This window comes from Aricia agestis, chromosome 20, assembly GCF_905147365.1.
Source record: "Aricia agestis chromosome 20, ilAriAges1.1, whole genome shotgun sequence".
Lineage (NCBI taxonomy): Eukaryota > Metazoa > Arthropoda > Insecta > Lepidoptera > Lycaenidae > Aricia > Aricia agestis.
This window is the reverse complement of record NC_056425.1, coordinates 10,354,764-10,378,331: the sequence shown is the minus strand read 5'-3', so window position 1 is coordinate 10,378,331 and position 23,568 is coordinate 10,354,764. Positions and strand designations below refer to the sequence as shown.

Genomic DNA, 23,568 nt, shown 5'->3' with positions numbered 1-23,568 from the left:
GTTCCCGGCAAAAATTAATCATCGAAGAGAAACCTGCAATGTTTTATCTACGGTTCTCGTAACATCACATAGAGATGACAAACAGAAACTGCGGTCGTATTATTTATTGATAGTTTATTTACATTCGAATTCTTAATCATGCCGCGAACCATTTCAATGAGAACAGATGAAATGGATGTAGAAATTGAATTTTTCTATCTATGACATTTTGGTTCGATGAGTGCGCCGCCTAGTGTTTGCCGTAGCCGAGTCCTCCGAGACCGTAGTTGCCGAGGCCGAGGCCGCTGACGGCGACGGGGGCGGCCTGGATGACGGCACCGTTGCCGAGCAGACCGAGGCCGTTGCCGACCAGACCGAGACCCTCCGCGTTCCTGGCGACGGTGTCGGCGACGGCCTGGGCCTGGGCGGCGCTGGTGGCGACGGCGGCGGCCTGGGCTCTCGCGGCGTTGGCGATGCGGTTGGCCTCTACGGCGCGCGCGTTGGCGATGGCGGCGGCCTGAATGCGGGCGGCGTTGGCGACGCGCTCGGCCTCGGCGGCGCGGGCGAGCTCGTACTGGGCGGCGGCGGCGGCGCGTCTCGCGGCCTCCACGGCGCGGGCGTTCTCTATAGCGGCGGCCTGAGCGCGCTGCGCGTTGGCGATGCTAGCGGCGTCGAGAGCCTGGGCGTTCTGGATGGCGTTGGCCTGGCCGGCGCGGGCGGCGGCCTCCGTGACGCGGGCGCCCTGGATGGCGGCGGCGGCGGCGTTGTTGATCTGCGTGGCTTGGACGGCCTGCGCGTTTTGGATGGCGCTGAGCTGGGCGGCTCCAACGGCGGCGGCGTTGTTGAGGGAGGCGCTGTTGCCCAGGCCGATGCCGTTGATGCCGGGGGCGGCGGCGCCGAGTCCAGCTAGTCCGAGTCCTCCGAGTCCCAAGCCATTTCCTAGGATGACTGGGCTAATACCACTCGGTTGGGCTTGGGAGTCCTTGCCTGCTGCAGGGAAATATATTATTTATTATGGCAGGGTATTAAACTATTAAAATTAATCAATTTTTTTTATTAACAGAAATAATTTTTAATTATTTAGCTCTAAAAAATACAAAATTCGCCAAAATATTTATATACAATTGCTTGCAAAAAACTAGAAAATGTTTTTTTTTCAAAACCAAAATCATCTTTAATAATTTTTAAAAAATATTTGAACCAACCATCTCCGAGCACCTCACACACTGCGACGATGACAAAGAGAATCTGAAATTATTTAACAACGTTAATAACTTAAATCCTTCACTTATTTATTATATTAATAATCCACCAATTAAATTATTTACCGTAAGCTTGGACATTTTGTATTAACCTGCTGGACGACACTTTAACAGAAGAATTCAAATGATAATAATACCTTCTGCGAATTGCCTGCATTTTTATACTGCAACAAAATTATTAACATCAATTAACAATGCTAAACAGACATACAACGCCGCCCTATTTGAATATCATTACTCGGTACGAAAAGAAATATGAACGAGTGTGTGCAACGCTACGGTTGACCAGGCGCCGCCGTAGGCCGGGCACCAACGCCTGAAATGATAAGAAGTGGGTCACCTATTAAGTTGGGCCTTCATAGGTGTAAGGTGACTCAATATTATGATAAAAGCGAAGCTGTCTCTAGCATGCACTTTGCACAGTAGACGTATCATGAGCAAATTATAGATTCAGAGAAAGTTCAGAGAAAAATCATGTTTGAACTAATAGCCGTGTTCGTTTCATTTTTTCGTAGTTTGGCAGCTGACTGTCAACTTCATAATTGAGTGTCATGTTCAATAACATCCTAACAGTTCTGACAGAAATTGTTAGGATTTATTAAATAGCCGTGTTCGTTTCATTTTTTCGTAGTTTGGCAGCTGACTGTCAACTTCATAATTGAGTGTCATGTTCAATAACAGTTACAAAATATTTTAATTAGAATATTATTTTTAATTAGAAATGTTTTTATAAAAAAGATCCTAGGCTCCAGATATTAAAATACGAAAAGAATATATCCTAAGATATACCAAAAACATGTACTGTGCATATTATTGTCCTACTCATAACAGTAAAATACTTTGTCCTTTTTCTATGCAAGCATTATTACCATTGTAAAACAAAAATATTATAAAAAATGTAACTGTATTTGCCTCTTGGACTATAACAATACAATTTCAGCTGCACCGAAATTGAGACATAAGTATTTTACGTAAAGTTCATTTTCCTTTGAAGCCCTCGTTATTATCTTATAAGGGATGCCTTACAGAAATCGGCAGTACGGATACGAGCGCATCCTCCCAATAGCATTCTTTAGAAATCGCTGGAGACTTGAATAAATAGGAAGCTGCGGTTATTAGGTAATTTTCCGAAGATGAATATGCATTCCTGTACTGGGTAGCAGCTAGCAACAAAACGCGCGCTGCTCAGTCAGTTTGCCGCATTCATTAGAAAAGGACCTCTCTGGGCTTCCATGCATATTTTCTTGAAGTGCTTCTTAGACGACGATTGGCGAAACCACTATAAGACCGGCCGACGGACTGCACGGCAATCTGTAGTTTCCATACTAAATTCATATCTGCAATACACGGACTGCTCGAGAGGTTCTTGAGCGGTCGGTGCAAATTTCAACGCGACCGCTCTAGAGCAGTTCCCGACTGGAACATGCGGTCCGTCTATCGCCAGTCGTGACTTGGTTCTTGTCACTGAAAATAGTCTATACCAATTTGCAGATCACAATTGCGGACAACTCCTAGACTCTGCTCCTACTCCTGCTCAACTCTTAGGCTTGTATAAATAGTCAGTACTCAAGATGCATCTCGGTCTCAAGACACGGTTCAGGCTCTGTGATTGGTTGGCTGTCAAAATTTGGACCAATCACAGAGCCGAACCGCATCTTGAGACAGGGTCGCATCTTAAGTACTGACTATTTATACGGGCCTTAGATTTGTACCCTCATCATATAGGATCTTGTTATAAATAGGTCATGGTTTCATCCTGGACAATATAGTAGCTAGCCCATATTGGAATAACATCCTAACTTTTCTAATTTTACGATGATGTAACAGTTCTTGTTTTAATAGCGGTATTTCATCATCCTTACCTATTGTTGAAAACTTAATAGCAGCATGAGGATCGGTTAAATGTTCTTGTATTTTGTAAAGTAACAACAAAACAAATAGGAAAAGTTAAATCCATAAACTTACAAAATAAAGACTATTTTAAGAGTCTTATGTTACTTGTTCTTGTCTCGAACTTTGAAAGACGTTGGTTATTGAGATTTTTCTTAACTTTTTGGCTTAAACCATAATAAACAGAACGAACGGTTGATCTGTCTGTTGTGCTTAATTGGTACAGTAACATCTGAAAAAACAGGTGCAACGAATGGATGTTTTCACTATCCGGACCCTCAAAAATGTCCCTTAGCGGAAATACCGGCAATGTCTCTTATGTTGATGAATGCAGTTAGCTAATTCCTTTGACCATAAGAATGAGCGTACATAATTGAATATTTAGTGGGTGAAATGAATCGCCAGAGGGTATGTGCGATTGGCCGACAAGAAGCATAAACCGACCAACTAAAACCACCCAAGGATTGCCGTCAGCCTTTAAAGGGGGGTGGCCCCAATCTGTTAAACTAACACAGAACGTACGTAATACTACAATAAGTGACCGCCCGAATAAACATACTTGAAACCTAACCCATCATTCTAGACATCCAGGGGTCACCAAATGGCGGACCGCGATCCGCATCCGGACCGCCGCGCCACGACCCATTGTGTGCGCACCAAGATATTCGAAAATGAACTTATGAACATGACGTAAAAACAAAAATTTTTACTTTTCTGATTGATACAAATAAATAGGTTTGTAAGTTCCTTAATTACATTTGTTTAATTTTTTTATGTGTTGTGTGGACCGCGAAGGATATTTTATTTCTTAAAACGGATCCCAAGCGAAAGTAATTGATGACCCCTGTTCTAGACAATGATTAGTGGAAACAGTCATCAGCATCTTATAGGTCCCCAAAGACTGCCAACCTCCTATAGATAAAGACTTGCTCGACAACTGACCCATCGTCCCATATCGATGATGCTGATGTTAAAATCTCTTTTTCATGCAAATCGGCTGCCAATTAGATAAATATTGGTCAGTTAAAAAGTTCATACATAACGATTAGCGGTCGAAACTACCGTATTGGGTTTTGCCACCATTATATAACAGCACGCGACTGGATAATGGCTCTATTAATTTGGCAAAATATATACTGTTATACCTCGGGGTCGTTATTTTTAGAAAACATTACAACAAACTATCATCGTTTGAATAAAAAAATAAGAATTTTAACTCATTGACCATCGAAATCAACAAGATTAGGGTGCAGTAGTTTAGTTGAATTTAAGTAACTAACACCTCCTCAGAATTTAAAGTAAAAATAATAATTATTATTATTTTACTCAGTAATCTGTAATTTTATTAGAGCCAAATACATATTATATAGCATCCTATAATCGGGGTTAAATAAAATATTAAATATAATTAAATTATGGACCTTAAACACCATGACAGGTAGATCATTACAAGTGTTGATTCTTAACTAAATGACCCCCGCAACTCCGTTGCGCCAAAACTCGTTTATCGCGCGGGAACCGTACATTCTTCCGGAATGAAAAGTATCCTATGTCCTTTCCCGGGACTCAAAGTGTCTCCATACCAAATTTCAGCAAAATCGGTTTAGCGGTTTGGGCGTGAAGAGGTAACAGACAAACAGACAGACACATTTATAATTTTAGTATGGATATGGAAGTATGGATATGGATAAAGGTACTCATTTATATTTTTTATATAATATACAGTAATTAAAGAATTATATTGGTGTAAAGGAATTACAGTGTTAATTGGTTACAAACGAGCAATATCCAGCACGAGTACGGAACGTGGTCAGTCATGGGTGACCATATATTGCCTGAATGCTTCGTTTATCTTAAAATAAATAAAAAAAAATCTCGCATGTTTTTTTATTTAATTTGCTTCTACTTGTTTCTCTTATTGGATAGTGAGCTATATAGCGAGAGGAATACGATGGTCGCCTTTCCTGAAATGGAATCCTTTAGGATAGGGGCTCCCAATCTTTTTCAGCCTGCGGTACAGTTACACGTAAAATATTAAAATAAAGGTAGAGTAGGGTATAGCCTAGCTATTAGAAAAAGATACATAAATAAATACATTTAATAATTATAGTTAGGTTAAGCAGGTAAATAGTAAGTAATAAACAAATATTTAATCATCTACCTGCTTTACATAATTAATATTATAATTTAATTTTATATGTGGTTTCGGATAATGATGGTGGATGACTCACGGCGCCCCTCTTACCTTTCCACGGCGCACGGCCGTGCCGCGGCACACAGTTTGGGAACCCCTGCTTTAGGTACTACACAGCTGAAAAGATCCAGCAGAAAATGTCCGAATATGATTATGTTAATTGAGCATCTGTAGACTGTAGTGTTAAAAATAGCCGGTCTTGACACCGTTCAACTTCAATTCATACCTAAGCATATGGATCGATTGAATGTTTTTTTTTTAATATGAATGACTTGATTTTACCTGGGAGCTGTGTCACAGTTTTAACTAGTACAGCTCCCCAACGCTAAAATTACTGAATTTGTATTGAAATTATCCTAAATATGCCTTATTTATAAGTTTTGGAATGTATATGATTTGAAAATGAATAAAATTATTACTTTAAAAATTCACGCTGGACTCTCTCAAGGGTGTCACAGACAGAGCAGGTAATGTATATTAACGTACATTACATCCTGGGATGTATAGCTTTACATGATATTAATGTATCACACAAACCACAGGTAATGTAATGTATCTTTCCCTACATTTCAATGCTAAACGCCGCGGTTGACGCACATTTCAGCTGCTAAAGTGTTATACAGGCTGTTCTTATTTTTAAAGTTGTAATAATATTATAACAACATTAAACAACAAGTAACAGCAAGTAACTCGAAAGGCTGGCTGGCTTTTCGAGTTACTTGCTATTAGATTTACTAGATAGTTCATCAGAAGATGATTCGGATTGTAATTTTGATGCGCGCATTGTTACATATTGTGTCAAAAACAGAACGATGTGGATTGAAGATATTTGATTGAAAATATAGGCTCTGGGGAACAGACTGCCTGCAGTACCTGCTGTGAAGTGCTGTGCTAAGGTGGCAAGTGGCAACACTGTGTGTATCTGTCTATCATACACATATAATATAATCACAGAAATTTTTGAACATCTTATGAAGAGAAGAGACGTATAGTAAATAGTACATACAGAACAATACAGAAATATATTGAGATGTATTTAGATGTATCAAAATATAAATGTATATTTACATATAGCTCTGTATCTTAAGATACGAAGATGTAAAAATATACATTATAGCTGTTGTGTGTGGTCTCCTGACGATTTCTATAGAAAGATTTATCGAGATGTATCTTGCTATAATATACATCTTTACATTACCTGCTCTGTCTGTGACACCCTTTACTAAAAAATCATTATATACATGTAATGTAGGTACTATTAGTAATAAAAATATGACTGATTGTACACATAGTTTATTAGTAATAATTACTAATTTTAAAGTCTTTCCACAACCGAATCAAATTGCGACGAACTAATCTTGAAAAAGTTCGCGTTACGAAAATCGATCGACGCATCTTTATGCAATACAAGTTGCGTGTCATTGGCCACCGGCAGTTTGTTAGTAAATAATTACAATATTATATTATGTATACAGAATATATGGGTGTGGACTTGGACAAGATTTATTGCCAAGCACAAAAGATTTTAGCAACTGGAAGGCATGCAATGCAGCGCGGCAAAATCTGTTTGGCCATTTTGGAATTCAAAGGCAATTTCGTCTTGATAAAAAGTAACCTTATAACCGCTTATTATTATCTGAGGGCAGGGCCCCCGCTACCATACGTGCAATGTGTGCTATGCACACGGGCGCCATCCTCTAGGGGCGCCAAATCGACATATTTAGGGGCGCCAAAACCAAGGACCCAAAAAATTTGCCTAAAGGGCCGCCAAAATCTTTTTTTCGCACACAGGCGCCAGTAGCCCTTACGGGGGCCCTGTCTGAGGGCACGGCACTGCCCCAGCATAGTCACAAAGACCGTGCAAACGCTGGTAAGCGTCGCCCTGATAGAAGCAATTCGCCCACTATTTAAAGAGTGGGTAAAACGGAGACACGGAGCAATCTCCTTCCATCTGACACAGATGCTGACCGGGCACGGCTGCTTTGGTCGGTACCTGTGCCAGATCGCGAGGAGAGAGAGTGACACAAGGTGTCACCACTGCCTTAACGAAATGGACACGGCCGAACACACATTGTCGACCTGTCCCTCTTGGACGGAACAACGCGCGGCCCTTACGGCTGCCATTGGAGTGGACCTCTCCCTGCCATCAATAATCCGGGCAATGTTGAGCAGCGAGATTGCGTGGCACGCGGTGAATGACTTTGCCCAGGATGTCATCACTGCAAAGGAGGAGGCCAAGCGCAGGAGTTCGACTCCTTGAGACGGCCGAGGAGAAGACGCGCACCACGGAGTGGCCGCAGCGCCTTGCCTTAGCTAGAATACTCGGGGTGGTAGTGTGGGGACACCGCCGCCCATTACACTGAGTTCCAGAGAGAGCCGTGATGCGCATGGTGCTTCTGCATATCGCGGCCACCGTGTGGGCTTTTCTAGGCCACCTCGCGAGGCGACCTAGAAAAGCCTGCATGTTTTGATGGATCTGGCACAGACAACCGTTGGTAAAGTTGCGGTGGGTTGATCGTGCCCGTAACTTTGCCTAAGCGGTGAGTGGAGCACCATGGGGTTTTAGTGGGTAGTTCCTCGGAGAGTCCCACATACCCCGGCCGATGTCCCCAATCCGCCGGGGATGCGTAACGCATTTCCCCATGTAAAAAAAAATAGGTTTATTAACTTTATGATGCAGAGCAGCTAAGATGCATTCATTAATTTCACTGTCAACTGGATTCTATGAAGTATATTCCCTATTCCCCAACAAAAATAAAATATTCATTTATAACGTTAGAATAATTAAGGAGAGATAGATAAAACGTAGTTTCAACATGGGGTAAGTAAGAATACAATAATATTATGTATGGATTATTTATTTGTTAAAATAAGCAATCACCTGTTCGCCGTCGTCGGATACAACATCGTGGTGTGGGTTGTGCTGCACAAAACTGGAACAGAAAGTTATATGTTTTATTAAAGGTGGGTTGCACCAGAGGCGTGGTTAAAGTTAAAGTTATGGTCAAAGTTGTGGACTATGGTTGTAGTTAAGGCAAAATTTAGTTTTAACCTTAACTTTGGCCACAGAATTTGACAGATGACAGCTGGTCCGACAAGGCTTGGGCGGGAGTGCTGCCGGTAAAGGAGAACTGTCAAAAATGGCATTTATGTATGATGATTGGTACTACAAATATATATTTTGTGATGATGACAGCGTTAGTTCCATTTTTCGCCACGTTCATTCAAAGCCTTCTCGAGCTCAAGGTTATGGTTAAATGGCGTACATTTTTGACTGTCACCAAAGATTTGACATTTTGTATTGTAGTTATAGTTAAAGTTACGGAACTTATAGCTAAAGTAAGTTGGTGCAACCCACCCTAATTCTAGTTATTGTATTATCTTATGTCAGTGTTTATTAATAAGGATTCAATATTATAAGAAAATGGACTTGGATCGAAAAGCATACTGATATTTATAATAATTACCCCTTACCTATAAAAATATTTTAAAAATGCTCAAGCAACCAAATAATTTGTCCTTTACATGAAAGGCGCTTGATAGAAAAGAACAAAATAAAAAATAGGCATGACAATTTAAATCAAAAGAATGGTCAAATAAATGACCATTTCCCAATTTTGGGACTTGTTCTCATTCTAACCTGTTAGGGTCATCATTGGCGTAGATGATGTACTCGTAGGCCACTTCGTGCGCATGCTCGTGGGAGCCGTGCACGTGCGCATGGTGACACGGCTTCTTCGTAGTCGGTGCGTCTGTTGTTGTTGTTGTCGTAGGTTTAGTTGTCGTTGTTGTGGGCTTTGTTGTTGTCGTTGTGGGTTTCGGTGTTGTTGTAGTTGTGGTCGTTGTCGTGGGTTTTGGTGTTGTTGTAGTCGTTGTGGTTGTTGTTGTGGTTGTCGTTGGTTCGGGTGTCTAGAATTTGTAAAATTATTATTAAGACGTATTTAAAAGCAAAGAGCAAAATACTTATACTGTTCAATTTCGGAAGGAGCTAGAGATAATTCAATAAAAAGTAGCTAAACAAAATTTCTCGTTTATAAAACTTAAGAGTGAATATAGAATGTTATTTATTTTTTATCAGGGCGAGCGAATCGAGCTCTAGTATATCCCACAATCTGTCCCTACATAGTGTGGTACATTTTACGGAAAAACTATCACACCTATTGATTTGTGCTTTAACATAGTATGTAATTTTAATTTATAATATTAAGTACCATCAGTCAGTCAAGGTGTGACGACGCGAGCCTTCACAAAGGCTTTAAGCTAATTTATTCACAGTTAATAATTAAAACGGATTTCTAAAAATATAACGTGGTTGTACAAAAAGGCCAATTACCTTAATTAACCTAATATTTTATTCGGTATGTGCATTATTGCTATATAATTTACATAGGCACTAGATGTAGGTACTATCAGAGAAGGTGATTCCTAGGCAGATGGGGGAACTACGTAGTACGCGTTACGTCAAACCCAGCCGACAGATCAGAATTATCATTGAATTGACATGATCCGACCAAAATATGACGTAAATGTTGGTCTGTCATCTGCCTAGGAATCAATTTCCTCGATGGTACAATAAGTTCAAAGTAGAGTCTACAGTCTACACCATTGGTTTCGTAACATATTTTATAAACTTTTTCTTCTCCTATCTTATTTGAACATCTTCTAGCAAGTTCTAGAAACTTATACTCACAGTGGGGCACGGCGTCGGACAATCTGGCGCTGACAGCATTGCCAGTTTCTTGGCAACGATGGACGCTCCAATGTTGACGGCACCAGATATGATGGTCTTCCCGAGGGATAGAACCTTCGTGATGACATCCTTCTTCAGGGAATGTACCCCCTGGGAGATGCCCTCGCCGCAGCCTGTGAAAATTATAAAATTTATCCTTCTTCAACTTTATGTACCGTCGAGGAAATTGATTCCTAGGCTTGACAGACCAACGTCATTTGGTCGGACCATGTCAATTCAATGTTAATTGTGATTCCGGCTGTGTTTGACATAACGCGACCAAACTACGTAAGCCCCGCATCTGCCTATGAATCAACTTTTCTGATAGTATAAGCCCTAGTAGACAAGTGGCAAGCGATTATCGTAAATGCCAACAAAATGTATGCGATTTGACATAAGTCATCGCTTCGCTAGCGAATACTAATGTCAAATCCCATACGTTTTGTGGCGTTGGCGTTGGCGATTACGATAATCGCTTGCCGCTTGTCTAGGCCCTCTGATTTTGTGACTTAATGCTTAATAAGTGCTAAATTGTAAAAAAAAAGTGTTTAACAAATTAGGCTATTTTTATATGTGCCAAACTATATAGCAGTTTGTTGGCTACAGCCAACATAAGAGAACAGTTCTGTAGAACTATTCTCTATAGACTTATGAGTTATGACTTATGACATTTTACTTTACCATAAAAATAACCAACGTTTAACGTCGAAACCATCATTAGCCATAAAATAAACTAGTTATTTTTAAAGTTGATCATAGTTTTTGTCGAATGTAGTATTTGTCATATTTGAAGTAGTTGTCTATTGAGAAAATATTGTCAAGAGCTATGTAGAGATTCGTGCAATAATAATCTAACGGCCGTTCCCAATATTTGATCTATCTCTGGTTTTGCCCTACTAGAGATAGGAATAGCTCACATTAGACATTAGAGACATATATTTTATGTCAATTGTGAGCTATTCCTATCTCTAGTAGGGCAAAACCAGAGATAGATCAAATATTGGGAACGGCCGTTAATAAATGTTTAGAAGACCTTTAGGTGTTTTCTTCAGTTTTAACAAAACCACTGTCATGCAGCAGCCGGTAAGGTTTCATAGTTAAGTAGTACTTACCATTAGCACCACTAGAAGCTTCTGTGGTGGTGGTGCTTCCGCAAGGATTCTTTTCTGGTACACGGATGCTGTAGCTGGTGGAAGGAGGCACGAAACATGATAGACATGCCCACTGAAAAAAAAGTGTTCATGATTTTATATACATTTTTGATATATTTCTATGAAATTTTCTAATTCCTACATCATCACTAATATAAAATGTTTAAATAGTTTGTTAGCATTGTATGGGATCATTCCTAAAAAATATTTCCAAATAGGTTAAAAAATTCTGTGAATTTTTTAACTAATTTGGAAATAAAAAGATCCATTTTTTTTTCATTTTCATAAACAGCTTAGTCGGTTTTGGTGAAATTTATAATAATATAATAATAATAATAATATCTATGGACGCTTCACACCACGTCAGTCTGGCCCCGTGCTAAGTACTTAAAGGACTTGTGTTACAGGTACCAGACAACGGAAATATTATATTTAATACTTTTATACTATACGTATATTTAAGATTTTTATTATATTATACACATATTTAATACACATCTAGACCCGGGAACATTGAATACTTTTTGTTCCGTCGGTGGGATTCAAACCCGCGACCCCCGGCTTGAGCTTCCAACGCACTCACCACTGAGCCACAGAGGTCACAAGGGGCTTACATAATACATAGAAGCAATATAATAACAATGCACATCGCCTAACTCGACTCGGTGTAAGTATACAATCCTTAAAAGTAAATGCGGCCAAAATTTGTAAAGTATCCCTGGGATATTTTAATAGGTACATGGAGCTGACAATAATTTAATTTTTAAAATTAGTAGATAAATAGATTAACGTTTCAAGACGTTAATCTATTTATCTACTAATTTTCTAACTATTTATCTAAATAGAATAAGAAAACTAGTAGTAGATAAATATGTACTACTAGTTTCACAAGAAAATTTTGAGCAAAACTTCAACACTTTTGGAGCAATAATAATACTTAAATTTAGTAATTACTTACAATCAAAAATATAATTTTCACTCTCATGGTGCTCTCTTATCACTGACAGATTGTTAAATTATTATAACAATTTGATTCTTGTATATTTATAATGTCACTAGCAACATTCCGTTGTGTTACCTAACAATAAAATTAATTACTTTGTCATTAAGCATAACATTATTATTTTCGATATTTAAATCACATTAATCCATACTTGTTCCATATTATGTTACGTATCATAGAGAATTTGTTAAAATTTTTGCGAAGAAAGGCTCAAAAATAAAAATAAAAACTCTTTCTTCTTTACCATTCAAAAGACACCAACGCGCGCGCACTCTGAATTTTTTTCTATAATAATTTTAGTTCTGTTTATTATCCTGTATCGGAATTTCGCAAGTATGGTTATAGTTTCAGACATTTATTCAAACCTATAAAACCTTTAAAATATGATAAAGTATGTTGTAAATTTAATAGTTTGTGGATGAGGTAATTTCCTATAACAGTATATAATTCTATTTAAAATATATTATGTAATTTTATAATTTTCAAAATGTTGTATAGCGCATTTCCTTCCTTCTTTTATTCTCTCAAATTCAAATTTTATTATCTTTTTTAGAAGAACATAATATATTTTACAGTCAGACATTCTCGTATTATAAAAACTCCGACGACAATTCCATTCCAAGTTTTGCTGAACACAAGTTGATCATGGCGATCGTAAGTTTGCAGACGAAGATAGATCTTGTATGACAATTTTGAACTTTACCTACTAGAGATAAAGTAAAAATTGGGATACTAGATCTCCATACGACCTATACATAGGATTGAGATAAAATCCATAGTTTGACATAGTAAACACTCAGCACAGCATAAATACTGTGTACACAACACAACGGGACTGGGCTACTGTGTCGTGCCACAGTACATATTTATACAGTAGACGGTGTTTTTTTTTTTTTAATTTATTTAGGGCTTTTATATTCATCCATATGTTACATCACTCAAGTTGGAGGTCATACCAAATACTATGTATATGGCAAATTGCAACGGATATGTTTTTAGGGTTCCGTACCCAAAGGGTGAAAACAAGGCCATATTACTGAGACTTCGATGTCTGTCCGTCTTTCTGTCTGTCTCCAGGCTGTATCTCAAGAACCGCTATAGCTAGACTTCTGAAAATTTCACAGATTGGATATCTTTTGCCGCTATAACAACAAATACTAAAAATAAAATAAAATTCCTCCTATACAACAAACGTGATTTTTTGCTCGTGGTCCTTTTTACTCGATATCAATAATGGCAACGGGGCACTTGAAATGTTTACAAAATCCCTAATTATAATATGTGCACTTTAATAATTAATAATAAAATTAAAATAAAATGATTATTTAAGGGGGGCACACATACAAAAAACACAATTTTTGGCCAATTTTTGCTCTATAACGGTACCCGTCGTGAGCGAGTCCGACTCGCACTTGGCTGAATAAGTAATAAGTTCAGTTTTGAGCAAACATAGCACTAAATCGTTACGTTGTAGTAGGCCCTAACTCAGCCATGTTCTTGACACCGAGGTCATACAACAGGCAAGTTTATGACCATTAATTGTTCTGCCCTGTAAAGTTATCTTAAGTCTTACTAATGTGTGCACTGTGCGTGTGATTCAGTCGACAAAGTACGAAGATGGACTTCTGTTTATGGTTTATACTATGTACTGTGTCATACAGAACTGTGATAATTGTTCTGTACCACATGCGGCACATTGGCGTCTGTAGAGCGGCTACATATACTTTCTCTTATTAAAATTTTCTAGATACGGAAAACGATAGTTTGCTACAGTAAAAACAAAAAATATATTAAAATACTAGCTGTCCCGGCAAACGTTTCTTTGCCATATAAAGTATTTCGCCCGTATTATTTTATTGAAGTGACTAAATAAGTATGTCACCATGACAACGTCCATCGCTATCCCGTCGCACAAACAATGGTCGCCGTCAGTCTCGAGTTGTAATAATTTACTATTATTTATTCAACAAATGCACTTATCAATATAATAAGTAACCAGTAGCCGATTCTCAGACCTACTGAATATGTATATAAAATTTGGTTAAAATCAGTAAAGCCGTTTCGGAGGAGTACGGGGCCTAACATTGTGACACGAGAATTTTATATATATATAATATAGAACGTAACTTGTGATTTCCTCAAAACTAAATCTTTATATTTTGCACACTCCTGACAATTTCATCCAAGTACCATTTTGCATGTTGCCAAATCATGAATTTTGCTACTGTTGGCAACTTCATACAGTGTGTAACAAAACAATGTGATAACTTTAGAATATATAGAGGTACTTATATTCATGGGCGCCGGCAGGGGGGTGCCAGGTGGTGCACTTGCACCTCTTGGGAGTCTCGGGATCAACAGGAATTATTGAAATAAAAAGCATTTTTTCTTTTATGAAATAAGGGGGCAGACGAGCAAACGGGTCACCTGATGGAAAGCAACTTCCGTCGCCCATGGACACTCGCAGCATCAGAAGAGCTGCAGGTGCGTTGCCGGCCTTTTAAGAGGGAATAGGGTAGGGGATTGGGCCTCCGGTAAACTCACTCACTCGGCGAAACACAGCGCAAGCGCTGTTTCACGCCGGTTTTCTGTGAGAACGTGGTATTTCTCCGGTCGAGCCGGCCCATTCGTGCCGAAGCATGGCTCTCCCACGTATAATTATGTAACCCTAATATCATGGCGTACTATAATATTTAATAATATTTCGTAATGTTTCGGCAAATGTTTTCTGTTGACGTAAATAGACAGTCACTGTTGTTCGTAAAAAGTAAAACGAAAAGAAAAGAAAGAAAACTAAAATCTGCACCACTTGGAAATTATTTCTGCCGGCGCCCACGGGTACATTGTGACCCTAAAGTTAATTAAATACTGTCAAAGTAGCAGCGCTGAAAAAGTTACTTTTGACTTCTATATTTCTATGAGAAATGCCTTAGTAACCAGTGACAAGAATTTGGTCGTAACTCATAAGTAGTAAAAAAAATAACTCTTATCGCTGGTTTCACCATAAGGGCATATTATGCACACCCGTAAGTGTTTTCAGCCTGTTTTAATACATCCTGTTTACACTTAAACTAAGTAATCAAATGTATATTTTTAAACATGTCCTAACAATTATGAGTTCTATACTCCATGGGTTTCTGTCCTCATCCTAAACCTCGGTGTCGCAGTAGGTCAGCCTGCCGGACAATCGGTATAAAATCAATGGCAAGATCAATATCGTACTATTACTTGTTTTTACTGATGTGAATATTATGCCTAAGCCATAAATAATAATAAATATAAATTATTAACTTATAACTGGAAAAATATTATCATATGGAGATCGACAAAGACATTTTGTTAAAGGTAAGTTTTGAGCGTAAAATTGTTAATACATAATATATTCTATTTTACATGAAATATAATATCTGATCATTTAAAATTAATATTTATGCTGGTATGATTCACAGCTGTTGTTATTGAAATATATTTATGATAAATTAATTTAAAATACAACGATCACCAAAATATAAGTTATATTAGTTTTATCTTGTTTTAATTTAAAACCTCGCATATTATTTAACTTAAAATGTCTACTAAATTTCGTTTTATTTCTTTTTGATTTAAATGTAGGCAAATACCAGAATAAAAACTAAATATTTATCGTTATCAGTAGTCTAATACTTTAATGTTATACGCTATATATGTGTTAATCCTCCTAGAAGATCTTTAATAATAAGCATTGCTTTGAAATAACTTTCAGATTTCGCACAGACAAAAATACCGTTTTTATAAATAGAGATAATGTTTGTTTAGTACGAAATTTAAATAAAATATATTTTTTTATATTGTTAGAGTATATTATCATGCTACTATCCCATGACAGCCTCTTGGTCTACGATTCTATAATTCTTTCTGGTTTCAACAGGTAGTCCTAGCATTACTATTTCTAAGTATAGTAACGTCATCTCCTGTTTACGATGGATCAAGAAGTGTAGAGTCGTCCATCAAGAAACCACTCAAAAGACTCTACAGCCCAAGAAGGAACTGGTCCACGAAAGTAATGGATGGTCTGAAAATGCCGCCATATTTAGTTCTCAACAGAAAATTAGGTGCATATTATCCATTCTACAAGTTTCCCGTAGAAAGTCTAAGAAGAAAAGGCACTGTGCGAACCAAAACATAGCTGTTATTGTATTCTAAGTTAATATAATGTTTAATTTAATGCATTTTATTTCTTATACGCTTACCTTTACATTTTTCTTGGTTTTAAAAACATATACTGTATGTAACCTGGCTTAACCTATAATATTATTTGCTTGTAGGCACGTTTTCGTACGTTTAAATAGTAATATTAAAATTAATAGTGTTTAGTTTATTCAAAATAGTTTTAGCAACAAAATTACGTATAAATTTCTGATTTCATCGGCGTTCAATTTTTTATGTCACTGTTTCAACTTTGTTTCAAAATTAGTAGGTAAGTAAGTATATTTTTTTTTATTTGCAACGGATCCATTTTACTAAATCAAGTGGTTTTTTAAAATATTGCAAGTTCAACTAAAATTTTGTACAAAATTCTCGAAACAGTGAGCAGCGTATTTTGTAACAACAGGGGGGGGGGGGGTGGGGGGGGGGGGGGGGTGAGCCAAAATCTTTTCGTTTTTGCTTCGTTATAGTGTGGTTATAGAATTGCCGATGATAATGTATGGAATTGACATAAGCGTTCGTTAATATCAGAGTTCGTTAATATAGGTTTATGGTTAATATTATGACGTTAACGTTCGACTCGTCTTATGTCAATTCCATACATTTTGATCGGCGATTCTATAACGAAGCGAAAACTAAAAAGTTTCGGCTAAATGGCCTGGGGCAAAACTAGCCATAAACAAGAAAAACGACTTCGTCAGGATAATAATAATTGTATCTTTTATCAAACATAATTTAATAGATTTGTCGTCAAATGTCAGAAAACAAAAAATATATATTCAAGGTAAATTCAATTTTATTACTTGCCACATATAGTCTATTTTTAGTATATTTATTATTTCTACTGACTCAATATTATATATTTTTAAAGTGTGGATGATATCAAGCCCCCCTCTGAGATAAGTTGTAGAGACAAAATTAATTTAAGAAAGACGAAAATATAACCCTAACAATAATTCTTTATTGGTTCCTAAAATTCATACTTTTAATATTATAAAATTGTGAAAATGTGATATCTGTCAAATTAATTAAATTACGTGGGTACAAAAAACAAAATACAAAATTAACAATATACGCACATACTTACTTTGTATCTGTCTGTCTGTTATGTAATATATTTGCTGAAATTCGGTATGGAGATACTTTGAGTCCCGGGAAAGGACATAGGATACTTTTTATCCCGGAAAAATATACGGTTCCCGCGCGATAAACGAGTTTTGGCGCAACGGAGTTGCGGGCGTCATCTAGAGTTGTTGGATTTTTTTTTTTATTGAATAAGGGGGCAAACGAACAAACGGGTCACCTGATGGTAAGCAACTGCCGTCGCCCATGGACACTCGCAACATCAGAAGAGCTGCAGGTGCGTTTCCGGCCTTTATACGAGGGAATACGCTCTTTTCTTGAAGGTTTGCAGGTCGTATAGGTCCGGAAATACTGCTGGTGACAGTTCGTTCCAGAGCTTTACAGTGCGCGGCAGAAAGTTACGCAAAAAACGCACTGTGGAAGACTATTTTTAACCGACTTCCAAAAACGAGGAGGTTATACGTTCGGCTGTGGATATATATATTTTTTTTATGTATGTTCAACGATTACTCCGGCATTTGTGAACCGATTTTCCAAAATTTTTATTTTGTTGTATAGGGTATTACTCCAATTTGGTACCATGTTCAGAAAAGTGGTGACCTGATGATGGGATCCATGAGTAATCGAGGGAACTCCTCAAAATTCAAATGGAAACATATGATTTTTTTGGTTTCATATGAAGTATTCCAGGCATATGTTACCAAAAAGTAAGATTTTGCACCAGGATATACCATGGTTCGAAGGTGGTGAACAGAACTCCTTAGTCCATAAGGACTAAGGAGTTCTGTTCACTCGCCAACACACACACACACAACGCCGAAACCCCCAAACATGTATCTATAAAGATACATGTTTGGGGGTTTCGGCGTTGTCTTAAGAACTGAAAGCATATACTACTATGCAAATTTCATTAATCATCATCATCACCACCACCATTCCACCATACATCCATGAGTAATCGAGGGAACTCCTCAAAATTTATATGGAAACATATAGTGATTTCAATTTTTTAAGAAGTATCCTAAGCATATGCTACCAAAAAGGAAGATTTTTCAATAAGATATACCATGGTTCCGAAGGTGCTAAGATAACTCCGGATTCCTTATAAATACAAGTTTGGGGGTTTCGGAGTTGGTTTAAGAACTGAAAGCATATGCTAATATGCAAGTTACATTCATCATCCTCATTATCACTACCACCAGTCACCACACCATGAATTATCTAATTATAATAACCCTTATTATTGGTACTTTTAATCGTCTTTAAGAACGAAACCCGAATTTTTCGAACGATTTACAAAATTATAATGTTATTTCAATGTAAATGATTCGGTCTTGGTGTTTAGGTTACCAAGTTAGCAATTTTATCATAAGATCTATGAGGTATGTTATTCTCCTTAAATTTTATAAGGACGATTATAGTTATATTATTTGAGCATAATATTATATTATGTTGAGCTGATGAGTTTCCATGAGTGTAATGATAGAAATAAATGCACTGAACAGTACTTTAGAGCCTTTAAAGACAGGCGTATGAACATTAATTTTATCATTGCTTGAATAAGAGCGAGCTGTCGGATTCAGTCCCTAAGCATAACACATTAGTCTGTACAAAGAAACAGCTTATTAAATATGACTAAAAAAATGAAATTATTATTTTTAACAAAAAATTAAAACCGACTTCCAGGGTAAAAACAATAATAATTTATAATGAACAAAAAAGTGTTAAATAATTCTTACTCTTTAATGTGCCTTATGCATAACTCTCCTAAACCTCAACTATTTCTATGTACACAATCTTCATTATTTTGAAGACGGTACCAGTCTTAAATATTAAGTACCGTCTTCAAAATAATGAAGATTGTGTACATATAAATAGTTGAGGTTTAGGAGAGTTATGCATAAAGCACATTAAAGAGTAAGAATTATTTAACACTTTTTTGTTCATTATAAATTATTATTGTTTTTACCCTGGAAGTCGGTTTTAATTTTTTGTTAATATCTATAAGACTTGGCATGTACCAACATCACAACATCTTCTCCCAAACCACTGGACCAATCGGGCTGAAATTTGGCATGCAGGTAGATGTTATGACGTAGGCATCCGCTGAGAAAGGATTTTGATCAATTTCACTTCCAAGGGATAAAAATTGGGGATGAAAGTTTGTATATAATAATATGTAGTTCTTAACGCGAGCGAAGCCGCGGGCAAAAGCTCGTTAGCTATATATATAAAACTCAAAGGTGACTGACTGATTGACATAGTGATCTATCAACGCACAGCCCAAACCACTGGACGGATCGGGCTGAAATTTGGCATGCAGGTAGATGTTATGACATAGGCATCCGCTAAGAAAGGATTTTGATCAAATCCACCTCCATGGGGTTAAAATAGGGGATGAAAGTTTGTATATAATAATACTTCTTAACGCGAGCGAAGCCGCGGGCAAAAGCTCGTTATATTATAAATTACAATTCACAAAATAGTTGTAATTAAACTAATATTCTAAAGGTGAAAATTTGTTAGTGGTATCAGAGTAGACAAAATGATAGTGGTATGTTGTTTCTTCTAAACGATATTTGATCGCATTTGGCATAGTTCATTAACAAATAAGTTTTTATTATTTGTTAATATTGGGATACTGTAATATTTAGTTTTTTTTCCGTTGTTTCATCTTTTTATAACACTATAACACAATTTAATGTTTGTAATAAAAATCTGTTCTCATTCATTATCTTAATTGGTTAAATCCTGTATTTACCTCTACACATTCTTTTTTTAGAAAGGGTATAAGCTAGTGATCTGGGTAAGAGGTAGTTTAATCGGGGCTGTAATCTGTGTTTCCCCATAAGGGTTATGGACCTTTCTGGGGAAACCCAGGTACTGAGGAAAGTAGGAACCGGTCGAATGCAGTGACAAATGTTTTTGCACGTTGATCTGGACTAGTCTTTCTAGAGATTATTATGTGCAACAATTTTCCTCATAGACTTCATGTAAGTTTTGTCTAGCTTTGTAAAAAACATAATCCTTTTTATTGTCATAGTGTAAGTCTCAAGATCGACTCAAATTGATAAATTATGTTTATGTTGGATAGTCCATATTTTATCGGGGAAGGCTAGGCTATAAGGTCGCTGTCAAGCATTTGTTTAGCAGCCCACATTTTTTTTCTTGAATTATAATTGCAGTCTTGTTCTAAATGATAATATAATAAGAAGTAAGAACTGTATTCACAACTCAATACGTAATTTTTTGTAGGATGATACAGAAATTCTATACAGCGTCCTTAATATAACATCACGCTGCGACGGAGCGAGGAGGTAATGAAAAAAGTGGAAAAAAACGGGGAAAATTATCTAAACGAGAACATTTGATGCTACGATCGTTATCACACCATTCTAAGCTTAGAGACGTCATATCTGTGATCTTCGATTATAGTTATTAGTTACGGCGAAATAGTTATATTTCCGTAAGGATAAAAAAATAGGAAATAAAAATATACAATAGTTCTGGCTTAATTAATTAATAATATATACGAGGAAAATATGTTGTACACTAATTCGAATATATTTACAATTTGTAACAGTAAACAAAACTAATTTATTAATATATTCTTGTTTTACTTTTAACGAGAATCGACACGTGACATACAAAAACCACATACGTCATAAATTATGTGGGAAATGGAAGTTTACGCCAATAACAATATTCAGAATAAAATCTTATGGAAATACCCAAGACATGAGTTTTCCAAGAAATTCCAAAACCTTCAACTAAAATCTGATACTAAACAAAATACAAGTAAATACATTTGCAACGTAAACGAAAACAATGTTAAAAACAATATTAAAGATTTGAGATAAATACAGCCCCGGATTTATAATAGGCCGTTATAGGCCACGACCTAGGGGCGGCCGCGTCCTAAGGGGCCAGCAGCGTCCATAGAAATTCTCAAAACTACAAATTTCGTACTTGGGGCAGTAGAAATAAAGTGGCCCGCAATCATAAAAAACATAAATTTGGCACTAGATCATCTAAAATTGTTTAATGCATTCGACCCGTTAAATAATTTTTCTAGGATAAAAATTAGCCTAGATGTCTCCAAAAAATCCTCCCCAAACATCAGAAATCAGTTCAGCGAAGAGAAAGAAGATAGACGTAATTAGGGTTGCCAGGCGTCCGGATAAAGCCGGACACAGTCAGGCTTTTTGATTGCGTGTCCAGCCAAAATTAAGGAGAGTCTGGCTTTTGTAGAGCTTTGAATCAATAATTTTAAATGAAAATCTACTAATTTTAAAAGGTTTTACACCGAATAAAATGTCAAATTGTATGTTAAATTGTTTTAATAAAACAGAAAATTACGAACGTATTCCTACACTAAGAGTTCAGATTCTAAGTATTGGATAGCAGGACTTTTTTGTACAAATGTCCGGCCAACCCGGCTGCTTTATCCGGCTTTTCGGTTTAGCGACCTGGCAACCCTAGACGTAATAATTATTAATATTGATTCTGCGGTCTTGAAACATACCTTTTAATTTTAACTACGAGATGAAATCAAAAACACTTTCACGTCAATCTTTAAACAAAAAGACTAGATCGAAACTGTGTAATGTGTAATTTATTTAGAAGGTATAATTATATGAACAAACAAAAAGACAGACAGTTGAAATTAATTACTCATATGTTTTCGTCGACGCCTTCCTTTGACAATAGAAATTTCGATGCATCGGATGGGCATGTAAAAAATGTATTATAAGTTTTTCGTAAAGTGTTTCGGTTAAAGTCTTAATTTTATAAATTTCGTATCCAATGTAATGTCTTTTAACAGAAACAAAGTTATATTAAAAGAAATAAACCACAAGAACTCATTTGGTGAGATAAATTTGCGGTAGTGTGGCTGCGTCATAATGGGAAGAAAAATAAAAAAACAATTACTGCATACAAGCTAACTGTCATCTACTGATATATAGCAGTATATAAGATATACATTTCTCTAGGGCTATCATACGAGCTGTGAGCGATATACTAAATGGCTAAAATTTTGGTAAGTTTTGAAATTAACATAGTACATATTTAATTTCTATCACATAACGTAATATTAATAATGATGGGTACTTTACCAATACTTTGGACAGCGAAGTTAAATATCAAAATGTACGGGATTGACGCCATGTCACCAAAATCATAATCGAATTCTAATACCTACCTTTATTGTGATTTAATATTATTTCATAAAATATCCAAATTCTGTGGTCATCAAGTAGATCTAGTACTGAAGAAATAATGGATGTTTCAGATTCTTCTATCTTTAGCCGCTTTGGCTGCGGCTAGGCCAGGTAAGAAATAAATTCCTCTACATACACAATTTCATTAATATTTAACACATAGTCGCATTTAAAATAAAAAACCTGAGAAGTGTCAAGGGACACCCGAATGGAACGCATCTATTGACGCCCAGGAATACTAACAACGCGTCACTGTTTATTCTCAAAAAACGCCATCTAGTTGACGCACAGGAATACTACCAACTCCCTCTGCCCCTACCATGCAAGTGCTAATAAAAAAGTGTCGAGGTCAAAACATAATATCGTTCTGTCTAGCCTCCTTTACGCCGAACGCGTGATAAGGAACTTCGTTCAAATAACAACGTTTTCATTCTGTTCATAATATTAGGTTGAGTCGCCTTATTTTTCACTTACTATAATAATCATTATTTATATACTGCAAGTAGTTGAGGTCTAACACATAAGTGCAAAATACATAAAGTAGTTTTCAGTTTAAGTGGAACATTTTACCTGCAGCTAGGATTATAAGTCATTGAATTTTCATTTTAGAACACTTTGAAAGAACACTAGGGCCTGTTTCACCACTTCCTGATAAGACTATCCACAAACTTGAGAGATCAAGTATGAAGAATCTGTCAAAAAAGTTGTGAATAGCCTTTTAGGCATTTTATCAGAAAGTGGTGAAACAGGCCCTTAGGTATTTAAAAAAGAAATGATGATTATATTCTAGGCCAGCTGTCTTTGTCTGCAATAATATTATGACATTTCTAATGTGCAAGATAAAGAAAAGTTGTAACGTATCTCCATAGT

The 23,568-nt window shown here is 36.8% G+C and overlaps 1 protein-coding gene across 2 annotated transcripts; it reads right to left on the bottom strand.

Moving 5' to 3' along the window:
- Nucleotides 1-97: 97 nt before the first annotated feature.
- LOC121737195 (spidroin-1-like) lies at nucleotides 98-1,361 on the bottom strand. 2 transcript variants are annotated; one of them, XM_042128791.1, is made up of 3 exons: nucleotides 1,308-1,361; nucleotides 1,185-1,227; nucleotides 98-969 (listed from the first exon to the last, which is right to left on the bottom strand). In XM_042128791.1, the coding sequence occupies exons 1-3, from the start codon at nucleotides 1,320-1,322 to the stop codon at nucleotides 230-232; spliced, it is 798 nt and encodes a 265-aa protein (XP_041984725.1). In that variant the 5' UTR covers nucleotides 1,323-1,361; the 3' UTR covers nucleotides 98-229. The 2 variants fall into 2 exon arrangements, with proteins under 2 accessions (XP_041984725.1, XP_041984726.1); XM_042128792.1 differs by having other exon boundaries at nucleotides 98-966; nucleotides 1,308-1,358.
- Between the last annotated feature and the right edge of the window lie 22,207 nt (nucleotides 1,362-23,568).

What these genes read in the sequence shown, in the direction of transcription:
- LOC121737195 (XM_042128791.1), bottom strand. An exon ending in GTGTGAGGTGCTCGGAGATG is followed by an intron (nt 970 to 1,184) that starts GTTGGTTCAAAT and finishes ATTTCCCTGCAG; the next exon opens with CAGGCAAGGACTCCCAAGCC.